The sequence below is a fragment of the Odontesthes bonariensis genome, chromosome 18 (genome assembly GCF_027942865.1).
Source record: "Odontesthes bonariensis isolate fOdoBon6 chromosome 18, fOdoBon6.hap1, whole genome shotgun sequence".
Lineage (NCBI taxonomy): Eukaryota > Metazoa > Chordata > Actinopteri > Atheriniformes > Atherinopsidae > Odontesthes > Odontesthes bonariensis.
Genome location: NC_134523.1, coordinates 6,659,613 through 6,673,279, shown reverse-complemented (window position 1 = coordinate 6,673,279; position 13,667 = coordinate 6,659,613). Strand labels below are relative to the sequence as shown.

Sequence of the window (13,667 nt, the reverse complement as noted above, 5' to 3'; positions counted from 1 at the left end):
ATGGTGAGATGCAGCGGTCATACACAGTTGCAATTTCTTATGTCGCCACGTGATGGCAGTAGTGTGCGGAATTAGGATTAAAAGATTAAGACTTTCCAATACACAGTCCATTAGTCAACAAATGTTTGTGAATTACAGCAAAACACAACTAGAAGGACGATGAGCACACTTTAGTATGCCTGACAGAACATATGCAAGGGACATCTGAGACAGCGGTGCCTTCTGGTCACACATCGTCTGTGTGGCAAATAGAAAAGGAGGGTGAACAGTATGTTTTTTGTAGAAAAGTTCAACTTGTTTTTTTGTTTTTTTACTTTAATGCTGCACATAGTTAAAATAATTAGAAAATTCTTTACTATTTAGTTTTCTGAAGCCTTTTGCTTTTTTGTGCTTGTGCTGTAAAAAAAAAAATAGGCCCTTTGGTGTTATTTTAGTAACTGACTCTTGTATTGTAAACTAAAAGATTATCTCTCTCTCACACACACACACACACACACACACGAATGCAAACACACGAATACGCATGCAAAGACAGGGAGAGAAATGCCACGTTGATGGAGATCTCTGTCATCACAGAAGCACACAGTGGCCACAATAACCATCTGTATTCTGTACAACAACCAACTGTAATTACATGTAAAATATGCAAGAGTGTGAGTGTGTGTGTGTGTGTGTGTGTGCGTGTGTGTGTGTGTTACCTGAAAAATTTGCTTTAAAGAGAACAGTGCCCTCCTCAAGTCACGTCCATTGGAGTTATAGAGTCTTTCTGTAGGAGGAAAGACAGAAGTATAATCATGTATAACTGAACAAAGGCTGCAATAAAGCCACATGAAAGTAAAAAAGTCATGTTTCTACAAAGCATGAGTTAAGTTCTTTGGACACAAACTTGATGTCTGATACTTCTCCCTGCATCCCTTTCATCTCTCACCGGCCTCCCTTTCATCTCTCACTGGCCTCCATGTTTTTCATTCCGATGAGTGGATCAATAAAACTCTACGGTAAAATGAGTCTCAGCTGTGAAAAAGCTGCACAACAGCCCCGAAATGTGAGCGGAAGGCGGCAATTTGATGGGGCCAATCACACCGCAGGGTTCCAATCACCTGAGGCAGGCACTTCATCACACACTTTCGCTGTGCCCTCACTCACAGAGCAACACGTGCATGATCTGTCCCCCACGCACAAACACACTCGGGCGCACACACGCGCACGTTGCAGAGGTGATTAGAGCCGTATCGGAATGTTAATGAGCCGCTGGCTGGGTTTCAATGTTGAGGTATTCAGGTCACGACACGGAAACCACTCAGGACCAACGGCTTTGGGTTTGTATACCACGACACTCATATTTACACTGTTACTTCTATCTTTGAACACAATTTTGAATACACTTCCATAATACATTACACGAGATCTTACAAACGTGTGTCTCTGGAGTGGGACTATTTGATGTCAACTTGTCATTTCAGTTTAACGTAATCACGTTTCAACTTTTTTTTTATCAGGTAGATCATTCTTTCTGTGTCTGTGTATCTACGTCACATATACTGTATACATATATATATTTTTACACCAGTTTGATTCTACTACCAGATGATAAATAATCTTCCTAAGTGCTCTGCATTAAGCCCAAAGTCTGTCCATAGCATCAGTTTGCGCATATGAACAGTTATGCATTCAAATGTGTGTCAGCCTGGGGGTCTAGGGACCAGTGTGTGTGTGTGTGTGTGTGTGTGTGTGTGTGTGTGTGTGTGTGTGTGTGTGTGTGTGCACGCATATGAGTGTAGAGTTTGTGTGGTGATTATCAAACCTCTGATCACTCGTGAGAGGTGGGGGTTGGTTAAAAGGATATGGATGTACTATAAGGGCAAGGAAGGACAATATATGCACTCTGATGTGGACGCAGACTTGGGCTAGGCTGGCTCCGTGGTAACAGTTGCTAGGCTAGGCAAGGCTAACCCAAAGCCAGGGTCAAAATCATTATCATTCCGCACTCAAACAAAGAATTACAGGCCTGTCAGGCCTGCCTCTCCAATCTGCAGGATCATTTGTGTGAGATCAGCAGTGGCATTCATGGAATACATCTGCGATAGTCTTACAAGTAGGCTATCAAATTATGGAAGGTCATTAAATTGTCCACGTGATTAGTCTGGTGGAGGATATGTCACAAAGGGGGGAAAAAAAAGAAAGGAAATTCAAACAAACACTAAGAAGTCACACACACGGCTCAGCTGTAACTCGCATGTTCAAAAGGACAGTTTGATCGGATTTCCTGTTATTCTCCGGGTTTTCCCTGGAAATCAAGAGGCTACTTGAACACTCCATCTGGCCCTTGAGTTTCATGGTTTAATGCAGACCGTCACGTGTGTTGTTTGTGTTCTTCATCAGGCCACGAGTGAGGCTGTCAGGGTAACCTTTACCAAACGTCTGCTGTGCATCAGGAGCATGTCAGCAGCAGCGATAAGGCTCAAACTTGGCTTTATTTCTTTTTGTCTGCCACTAGTGGTGAAGTCAGGTGTACGGTGATATCGTTTCTTCACAGATGATCTTGAATTACTTGTCTTTTTCCCTGAGAGAAACCTCAGTTTGTTTAGGATCCTTTTAAAGGGCACAGGGGAAACGTAAGCCTCACACTTCAAACCTATTACAGCATTAATGCGGTCATGGCAACAACCTGTAATCACCTGAAAGCTGCTAACAAAGGCTTGTCAACATAATTACTAGTCTGCTCAAATGTAATTTGGCATGCTAAATAATGAATAGACCATTTTCCTTTTAACATTAAGAGCTCCAGCAGTGTAAACACAACTGGAACAAGCTGGAATTAATTCAAACATAAATAAAGCCCTTTTCCAACCACCTCGACTGACCAACACTGCTTCAGCGCCTCCATCTCACAAATATAAGAATGTACACCACCAAGGCCGATGCCTTATCTCACGGTCTTGATAAACGTGATCCAGATCTGCACCAAAATCTGCTGGATTTCACAGACGTAGATGTTTCACAATCTGCAGATGTTGAAAAAAAAAAAGGTCTGGGACATCCACGTGTCTTCCATTGGTCAGTCTCTTTTTTCCTGGCTCCTGGTTTTATCATGGTCACAAGAAAAGCTTAAACTCTCACTGGGATGTGTCACTGTGGCTTGTGCATGTGTGTGTGCGCGTTCGCTTGCCAACACGTGCACGCAGCCATGTGTAAGCCAGTGCAGACAGACAGGCACGTCTCATTTATAGGTCCTCTTTTACTGTTTTGTTTTGGAGGACTTTCAGTTCTTGTCCACACCATTTCACCATGGCCTCACGTGCACTTCAACATGTCAGTCGTGATGAGTCATTTGGCTCCAAACAGTCTTAAAATCAGAATTTCCTTAAGATTCGAATGAGCCCACCACAAATGGCAAATTTTCATTAGTTTCTAATGCGGTTGCTTGTGTTTGTAATTGTATGGTTGGGGGGTTTCATTTATTATGATAAAGACCAAACTTTTTTTTTTCATATATGCCTCATCAGAACTTCTCCTAGAAAGCTGGACTGTTACTGCACTGGAAAAAATCTAAATCATACCAAGTATATTTGTCTCATTGAGTATCTCATTACACTTGATATAAGACTCAATTGCCTAACATATAGATATAGGGACTTGTTTGAAGAAAATACATCTTGAATATCTTGTTAAGTGAAAAAGTCTTGAAAACATCTTGTTTTGAGTCACATTTCACATGAAACAAGCTTTTTTTCATTTGAAGAGGTTTTTAAGCTAATTTCAAGATCACTTTTAAACCAAAAGTATTAAATATCACATTTTATTTCACGACATCTTGACAAGCCGATTTTCACTAGTTCCATTGGCAGATTTTTTTGCTTATTTCAAGCAAAAACGTCTTGTGTTTGTTGTTTTTTTACTTATTATTGGAGGGGCATTTTTTCCAGTGTGTTATTAAAGCTTTATCAGACGAGCGACACAGAAACCAAAGTGAAGTTGCTTTTTAATCTTGTCGAAACAACAGATAGAGAGGATCACACAGATGTGAAACCTCATCATTAGATCATCAAAAACATGGCTCTGTGTGATACAGGCAACAACAAAAACTCTGTCTTTCCATTTCTTTCAGTAATTTCTCCATTTGTGCTGGTACACAATTTTGCTTCCCTGTGTGTAAATGCAAAATGTGGCAAAAACTGCAGCTAATCTGGAGCTAATTTATTGGTGAGTGATGTGATGCTCATGCTTATGTCTTTTGACAACAGTAGAGAGGATGTTTTTCCTTAATAATTTCCACAAACAGACATGGAAAACAAGCCGAATCGTATTTGCATCCACCTGATGCAAAATACTGTATAGAATAATCAGTTCAAAGTAAAATCCGCATAAAATGCCCACACTATGTATTTCTTTTGGAATAAAGCTGATGTGTGTATTTTAACTATCCCACATGCTCATGTTTGTGTGTGTCCTCTGCAGTGAAACAGAGATCCCCCAAATGCTCAGGGTGTCTGCTTAACCGTTCAGGAGTGGTCAGATCCCTCCTTCCCTTCCTGCCATAATGAGATTAATGCTCTGACCCTTCAGCTTTGACTAATCCCCCAACATTTACTGCAACATCTACACGTTCTCAAACAAAAAAACACATCTCAATGCAAGGCCTTGTTCACTGCAAGAACACCCAGATCCACACTGTATGGCTGTAGGCTATCTTGTTGCACTTGTTGCACCAAAGGCAAAGTAAAAAAGTCCCCAGGTGACTGTGGTCTCATTCTGCTTCATCGGCCTCAGCAAACAATTTACCGCTACATCGCTTAATCCTCAGATTTAATGAGAGGGAGTTAAGTAGACATTTCTCCAAGAGGACATGGTTAGTTCGGGTGTATAAAAGTGAGATGGTGCAGGTGGACAAGAAAGGATAATGTAAAGACAAGCGATCAACTTTACAAACTTCATCCTCATCACACTGTGAGCATTGTTTTGGAGCGTGTAAACTTTGGACCAGATATTTTCCTCTGGACTGAATTGTAAAACTAAGAGTAGACAAAATATTAATGTATTCTTCCTACATGCTGTCTGAAACAAAACCCCCCAAATCATTGCATTGTATTCTAACAAGCTTGTATCAAAAGCTATGTGTCCATCTAGGTTCATAGATTTCCTTTTTAAAAAGCAAAATGCTTGACACATTTATGCTTAATATCCACACTAATCGAGAGTTTGAGGACGAATGATAGGGTGAGTTTTGTGAGCACTGCTGACAACACTGTAGCTTAAAACCTTCAGGATTATACTTAAACCTCGATGAGCAGAAACTGAGATGACACAAACACCCACATTAATTTCAATTTTCGGTTTTAAGAGTGGTAAATCCAACATGAACAACTACAGCAGTAGCTCAGCTTGATATCTGAGCTAGCAGCTGTGCTAGCTTTTTCATGCTACTAGTGTCTACATGCACAGGTGAGGTATGCTGCTCTTCTATTAATTTGGGATAAATCCAACAACATTACCAGTCAATTGTCATGTGATATGGGCTTTCAGGCTGGTTAGTATGGAGAGTTTTTGTTTTTGAAACCTTGAACTGGATGTCAAATAAGATGATGACATAACTCAGTCATCTTTACAGTTTGTAGGATTAAATAAATGTGCTGCTGATCTACAAATGTAAATTAATTTATAATCCAGTTAGAAAATGGTGAACTGAAGCAATTGCAAAAATTCCTGGGTTGCAGCTCCTTTTCTTATATGAAAACGTGATACTTGATGGTTCTGGGTTTGGAGTATGGGACACAGCTGCTTAAATTCACAAACTAAAACTTTGTCCTGGGGGTTGTTGCTTTGTTCAACAAGGAAGCAGAAGAAGTCAAGGACTGAGTACAGTTTAAATGATGAAAAACTTTGGTATTTCATACCAAAAGCTGAAGAATAATAAGACAAAGGAAATGCATGTAGGCAAAGTGGCAAACACAAAAGTAAAATCCTGCAACTTCTACAGCATGTCCTCTGGCAAGGGGGAATTATTTGAGTGAGGCACAACTTTCTTAGGCCACAGGATATTTACAGATAAGCATGCACTGGGGTCAGCCAGGGGTAATATTTTTCAGCTTGCTTCAAATGTATGTTTGTGATGCAGTGAAGCGGTGGATCACAGCTGGTAGTCCTGCATTTAAGCCCAGTTATAACTGATGACTCATGTTTCTTAGGGATTTCATTGCACCTCTAAAAAAAAAAAAATCCCCCACACGGCTGTCCGGGTCAATCAGTAAGCCGGCTTTAAAATTTGGTCTTCGGTGGGATCTAAAATAAAGATGGGAGAGGAGGTATCGGCACGCCGGAGAGCTTGATTCAGCCCCCGGAAGTCTTTCCCAGTCTGTGTAATCATGCTAAATATAGGAGCATTAGGTGTCAAGCATACTGTAACAGCCCAAGATACTGGGTTCAAGTTTTGTCTGGGTCATGCAGTGCACAGCTACTTTGTAGGCTTTAAAAAAAGTCAAGGAAAAGGCAACTTGTTGTGCACATGAGGAAAAATCAATCTTAACGCAGGTTTTACTTCCAATTAGCGTCAGTATACATTTGCAAAGACATCAGCTTGACTGTAGTTCCCAAATGTAAGCACACATCTGTGGAGTGGCATAAAAGAATAAGTATGCCATCAATCTGTCATAAGTTCATATTTGGACAATAATGCACAATTTCAGTGTCATGTCAAGTGAAATGAAAAGGGAAAGTTGGCGGGCGGCAAAGGTCAAACTGCTGAGGACAACTCGGTTATTTTGCGACGGTCTATTTTTTGTCTGTTGGTCTTGGCCTACAGTAGAACTGCTGGAGGCTGCTGATGGTACGGATGACGATGGAGGCCCCGTGAGATCAGTTTGTGCGTGAGAGAGAAAAAAAAAGTAAAGAGAATATGAGACCTTTACATTTTACTAAGTCCAGCCATGAACTTCAGTTATGATCCATATCTACAGGCAGGGGGATACAACCTAATGCAAATGTACATGAATGAACAACGATGATGACTTAAACAATGATTCCATACATGTGTTTTAAAAGAGCTCGTGGACCGCATCCTTGAACTCATGAAGGACATCAGCTGTGCAAGAAGCTCAAAAAGCAGATGTCTTCAGGAAGGAGACTTACAACCACATAAACACATGCAAGCACATAAAAATACACACACGCTCACAAATACAGTAAATCGTCACACAGTGCAAAAGCAGAACATGCCCTGTGATCCTGCTATGCCCCTGGCACCTTTGAGGAAATCCAAAGGCTCTCGCACATAAATGGTTACTCACAACGCAAGCATGCCCAGCTTTTCTTACAGGCGCCCCGTGTCACCACAAGCCTCAGCCTTACTGCTCCACATTCACACACATGGGCACAAACACAGATTATTGTTGCTACGCTGTATCCACAGGAGCACTGAATACTCATTCATACTATTTATATAATTTAATACATTTCCTCCCAGTCGAATTTTTTGAGTCACGTCTGGCTTCACATTTAACACTTTTAGCTGCTGTTAAAAAAGCCTTGATATTCTTTAAGTGTGGTACACAAGTAAACGATGTGGATTACTGCAGCCCACACTGCCTTAGTTCTTCCCACTTAACATCATATTGTCTTTGTAATCCACTATTGTTCAGCTGTAGCATGCGGCTGACATTATGTCTAATTCATCCATATTAGTGCATTCTTAAAAAGCTGCACTGATTTTTTTCAGTGGGCAGCCAGACATAAAAGCAGATTGTGGGAAATATTGCCGCTGTTCCATCCCGCATACAAATGTGCACGCGTGAAACAAGTGCCCACTGTCTGCCCTCGCTCTTCCCCCACTCTTTGTCATTTGGTTTCACTTATCCACTCTCTTTTTCACTTCTCACGCTCGGCGCTGGTACTATTGTTGACTAATTGGTTTCACTGGGTATGTGTCACGGTGTGTGTGTAAGAAATTAGACAAGCACGGCAATTGAGCTAAATAAGAACGTCGTCTAGCAACATGGTTTCAGTTGTTATAGTTTTGTCTCTTATAGTGAACATCGATGAACACAATACAGGGTAATATTGTTAAATGGTGATTCAAAAGTAGTTTAAATATCTCTTTTGGCAAGGTGTTATTCCCAATCCATCATATAAATCTCTTGTGTTGATTGAGTAAAGATGACAGGAGCTTGACAAAAGCAGACAGGAAAGGCAGACAAGTCAGTAAGACAAACAGTATAAACAGAGGGTGAAACCAGAGCAGAGTCAAAGCGAGTAAACAGAGGATATGTGCTGCTTGCTGAGTGGATTAACGGACCGAAATCTCCCTCTGACTCATACCGTGCTTGCCTGTTATTATACTCTTCCCTTGTGAGTATGCATGTTGTGTCTCCCTGATACAGCTGGCACACTGATGTATGACATAAGTCACTGTATGGTGGAGGGTTATGGTGGAGTTAAGTGCATTCGCATGCAGCGATCATATTAAACTTTTGTGTACCTTTTTTGTGTTGGTCTTTATTTTGGGTACTTGTAACTAGGGGGTGGTGACAGAAGTCCGATTCAGTTGGCATCTCCATGTGTCAGAGTGAAAACAAAGTATCTGTGGAAGTTGAGCTCGAAGAAAAACGTTTGGAAAAACCAACGGCATCATGCATCTGCAATCACATGTGCATAAAGGGCTTATATTCCATGATGGCTCGCACTGGATATACTCAAAATTATAGCCGATGCACAGTCAATCTAGTCAATTTAACAGAACTGTGCCACCGTGGCAATACTTTTCACTTTCTTCTTCCTCTCACCTGTAAGCAAGCAGCCCTCAGAGCTGTGATGTAACATTCAGAGCTGCTGGCCCACTACTTCTACTGCTCTGTCTGGCAGGTGCATTTCCTCCGTGCTTTGTTTTTCCCTCGTGTTCCTTCCTTAAGTGATTTACCATCTCCCTGGAAACCTTCTCTCTCCCCGTTTCTTTCCACACATCCCCTAAACCCATCATCTCTCCAACCCCACAGCTGGATAAGATGCCAAGTGTGTGTTCTGCATGTTCAGTTTGTGGTAATGCTAATGGTTTATGGCATTATCTAATAGTTTCAAAATGATTAAAACAGACAAGCCAGAGGTTTGTTCCGGTACACTAGGGTGCATATATGAACAAGCCCAGACGCAACACCGAGACGAGTGTGCAGCACAGCCACACACACTCATGTAGTGGTATATTTCAGACTTTCTCCCAGTAAGCCCACACAGGCTTGGGAGAAAAAAAACGCAAACAGCAGTATGTTGTGTCACAACGCAACTGTTGGGCTTCTCATGTTTGTCAGCATAACTAGAGCCCGGGGAAAACCCTGCCACATCCACATGGAGCACCCACCACACCACAGCAGCGGATCAATACACTGAGAAAAAAAAGGACACACACAGCAGGGGAGTAAGGAAGGGCAGGGCACTTTGTCATGCCCAATGAAATAGAGAAGTTTTGAGTACATATTTTCTCCTCAGTACAGCTTCATATGCTGTTTCAGCAGGTTTTTCAGTTGTAGACCGTTGTTGGCAACATTTCAGGTACAGTTTTGCATTGGATTACTGTATTGACATATAAAAGCAACAACTTCACTGTGGATAGAGATTCCAAACCCATATCATTATGATTAAAGAACTTTTAACAAACAACCTCCTTATCGTACAAACCACAGTCATCTTTTGGGATACCGGCCTGAAGTGCAAGCAAAGTTGGCCCATTTGTTCAACCAGTAAGTCTCATTTAGGCGGGCATTTGAGAATGCCTCTACATAGATGACATCAGACGGTGATTTGTCTCAGATGTTTCTGTTTTTAGCTACCTTTTTTCAATACCGATCCAGCTTTTGCCTCCGCGTCTTCAGGAACAGACTTTTACTTTTTTTAGCCTTTTTTTTTTCCATTTCTAGAGCCTGCTTCACAGGGAATTCCTCCCTCCAACCTTCAAAATAACACAGTATCAGTGTGTTTAACCCATTATGACTCAAGTTTTCTTTTTGAAAAGCCTAAAAAAGCCTGAGGAGTCTCCTGGAAAATGTCAAACTGATATGCTAACCCTTTTGCTTTTTGTAAATGACTCACTTAGTCCTCATGTTTGTCAGTACATATTTTAGAAAGCAGTAAGTGTTTGTGTGTTTTAAAATGTTAATATGACACAGATGTGGTTTCAGGCTTGAAAAGTAAAAGCATACATATGTAACATCAGGTTGTAATGTATAAGGGAAGATCTATGTGCTGAGACTGATGTGGGCTAATTTTAGCCTGTCAAAGTTAGCTTAACGTTGTCAACGGAAAAAGTAAACCTTTCAAATTTCATACCAAACAATTATTATAACACAATATAAGCTCACTTTTATTTATTTTTTCTACAGTTTGGAGTAGAAAAATAAGAAAACCTTTCGGATACATTAAAGAAACTCGTTTAGAGCAGTTTCTTTCCTGGTTAGCATCTTCAACCTAAACCCAATCGTCTACTGAACTGTAAAACAAGTCCAGCCAGCCTGTTTTATGCAGTTAGAGACTATTTGAACTTTACTGAGGGCAGCTACTGGGCCTGGGTGGATGCATTTTAGTTGGCTTCTCTATAGCAGCTACTGCTGTGAAGTTATGTCAGCACTTCCACACCTCCATCCCTGATGCCTCATCACTTCATCTGTCCATCTCCCACAGCAGTAACTAAAGCATGACCTATGTGGGCACTCCTCTGGGTCTAAGCTGCTGGTGAGGGTGGAGGGGAAACTACGTGAGAGAGTTTTTCACATTCCTTCCGTCTCACTGTGAAACAGATAAAATGAGAGGTGAGGGGTGTTTTGGTATATTGAACGTATGCAGCTGATTTTAGGAGAAAGCATGACAGTAAAAAGAAAACAATGACACTCAAACACACAATTGCACGGAAGGTATCATGGCTAAGCGGAGATAAAACAAAGTGAGTGACAGGTCTAAACCTGTCAAACACCATGCAAACAACTCACAAGCACAGCAAAATAATCCTGTTGACTCAGAAGCCAACTGAAGGATCATGAGGCACTGCTCCTTGAGCCAAAACCACAGGTGCAAGGCAAGGCAAGGCAATTTAATTTGTAGAGCACAATTCGTACACAAGGCAATTCAAAGTGCTTTACAGCTACATAAAATCACAAGAAGGAAAAAACAATCATTAATTCATTCATTTAAAAAATGAAGAGTGCAGATAAAATACTTTCAGGTGTTAGATGCACAGCTAAATAGAACTGTTAACTGTGTAGTTTTTTAACAAAGAGGCCCGAAAAGCAGGTGAAGGTGAGCAGAATAGCTAGATATGGATTTGGAGAGGGCAGCATACTAGCCAGAAAAAGAAAGAAATGCTAAACGACAGCAAGCAAAAGCTGTTTGAAATGAGAAAAGCCAGCACAGATATTGGAGCAAAATGATCGAATGCGTCCAGTCTTTGACTACACAGCTGTAGATGTCCTGTTCCTCTGTCTCATCTCAACTTACCCATTACCAAGCATTATCTCCCTGTCAAACCATGCCATTACCAGCCCTTATCACGCACCACAGGGGACACCAGCACAGTAAACTGCTGTCAGAACCGGCTGCAGTCATCTCTATCTGCAGCATCTTAAGGACAGCCTGCTGTCACTACCACTGCGGTCCTCTCAATGCAATCATACTGAGCAGTCACTATTGCTCTCACACTCGAGACCACCCTGTCAGTAAAGCCCTTTTATACAACGATTTAGATTTGTGTGGCTCTCGCTGATACTGTCTAAAAAAATTCCCATACAGTGTTTAAATATACAGCCAGTAAAACCCTAGTTGTTGCATACACTAGTAGCTTATTCTCACCTTTTTATCCAATCGAAGCAGGATCAGAGCATAACACTAAAACGTGGAACAGAGGTGGCGTGATGGCAGAGGTGTTTGAGAATAAGGAAATCTATCATGAAGAGGAACGTTAAGGACAAGCAGAAGCAGCTCAGGCTGATGCCACACAATCGCTGACTTCAAGTTTTTTGACGAACTTCAGGTTTGTTATGTAACAGTACAGCCAGAGAGAATCAAACTTCACTCTCTACCTTTAGCTCCCCACGTCTCCTTTACAATCCTGCAGGGGGTGATTAGAGATGGATAATTGGGGAGCAGAAATCCAAGAGTCTGAGCCAAGTTTAGCAAAAAAAAGGACTAAATTCCAGAGCTCAATGCCAAGGGATTGAACAGGCTCCAAAACACATGCAAAGTCTTTTGTTCTGCACTCTGACTCTTTTGTTTCACCTGCTGCACCTCTCATTACAGGGAGCTTTACCTGTCAGATTGCATCCCCTCTTCTTATTTTATTACTTGAATTAAAGCATATCCCTTCACTTCAGGGGAGGCTGGGAAACAAAGCTGCATGGGAAACAAAAGCTTGGGAATCTGAAGACATTCTGTCACAATGTTCTGTTTAATCATTGTACAAAAGACAACATGACACTATTAAACTCACATTTGTTTTTAATTTACTGAGCACATTCATGCTCTCAAATGGGGATGGAAAACGTTTCCATTTTGTCAAATTCTCTTTAAATATGCATTTTGTTTTCTTTGTAAGTTATCAATCAATTACTACATAAGTCATCATTTTCTTAGTTTCATAAAAACGTGTCCGATCTAAATGTTGTTGAGTTGTGTTATATTTGAATATATTTCAAGTAAAGGTCAAGGATTTAATTTTCAGCTTCAACAATCCCTGTTTATTCGTTAAGTTGTAAAACAAATGCTGTAAATCCAGTCGGAAATTCACACCATTCTTTTCACAGAAACTAATGTAAACAGAGTTTTGTCACAATAACTTTTTAACATCCCTCACAGCTCTCCATTAGAGGAAACTTGCTCCTCTCAGAAGTAGGTGGGGCCAGATCACTACCCTTCAAACCAATGAGATCCATGAAACGCTGTCCGCAGCTCCAGTCATCGATCTGGGATGGACTTTAACCTGCCTGTGGCTGCCGGTATTGGATGAGGATTGGTCCAGTGTTTTTGATGATGGTGTTTATAAGTTGCTAATTGAATATTCCCTTTATTGACATCTGTATTTGTATTATAGCATTCTCCAATCAATGACTCATATCCACATTATGTCCCCAATTCCGTAAACCGAATTTGCTGCTGATGTTTCTCAGAAAATCTTCATAAATTCCATCACCCTCAAAACACGTAACATTACTCTGGTTTTTCCTTTTCCTGAAATGTGAGTCTTCACTTTTTTTAGGCCCACCTGTCCTGTTTGAAACTCGCTAAATCCAGGGCACATATTGTAAAGCAGAAATTCTGAATACTTGTCTGCATAATGTGGCTGTGGTTGAAATACTCCACACAGAACAATTCAATATTTGCTCAGTCAGCTTATTCGGGTAGAGGTGCTGTTTACATTTCAGAGTAAATTCTCAATCAGTTTAATAAGAGAAATGTGCTGTTTATGTAAACACAGTTGTTGTCAGTAACATGAGAAGATGGCCATGTTGGACTTTTCGCTGAGTCATTGCTTGTTGCTGTTTCTCAAAACTCAGACGCTTCATTTGCAAGCAGTTAAAGTAGCAAATTTACATACAGAGACAGAGCTATTCTAAAACACTGAGCAGCTGAGCATAACAGGTTTCGTTTCAGCTCCCTGACCTTTTTTCCCCTCTTTCCCCTTCTTTAAGCCTGATTTAACT

At 40.9% G+C, this 13,667-nt stretch overlaps 1 protein-coding gene across 6 annotated transcripts in view; it reads right to left on the bottom strand.

The window, feature by feature from the left end:
• Positions 1-13,667, bottom strand: part of fhod3a (formin homology 2 domain containing 3a) — a 56,833-nt gene that overhangs the window by 29,413 nt on the left and 13,753 nt on the right. For 5 of the 6 annotated variants that reach the window (XM_075448982.1, XM_075448984.1, XM_075448983.1 and 2 more), the window contains exon 4: positions 699-766. In XM_075448982.1, the coding sequence (XP_075305097.1) occupies positions 699-766 (68 nt within the window). Of the gene's footprint in view, positions 1-698; positions 767-886; positions 920-13,667 lie in introns of those variants that run through there. The other variant, XM_075448986.1, reaches the window with a different exon arrangement.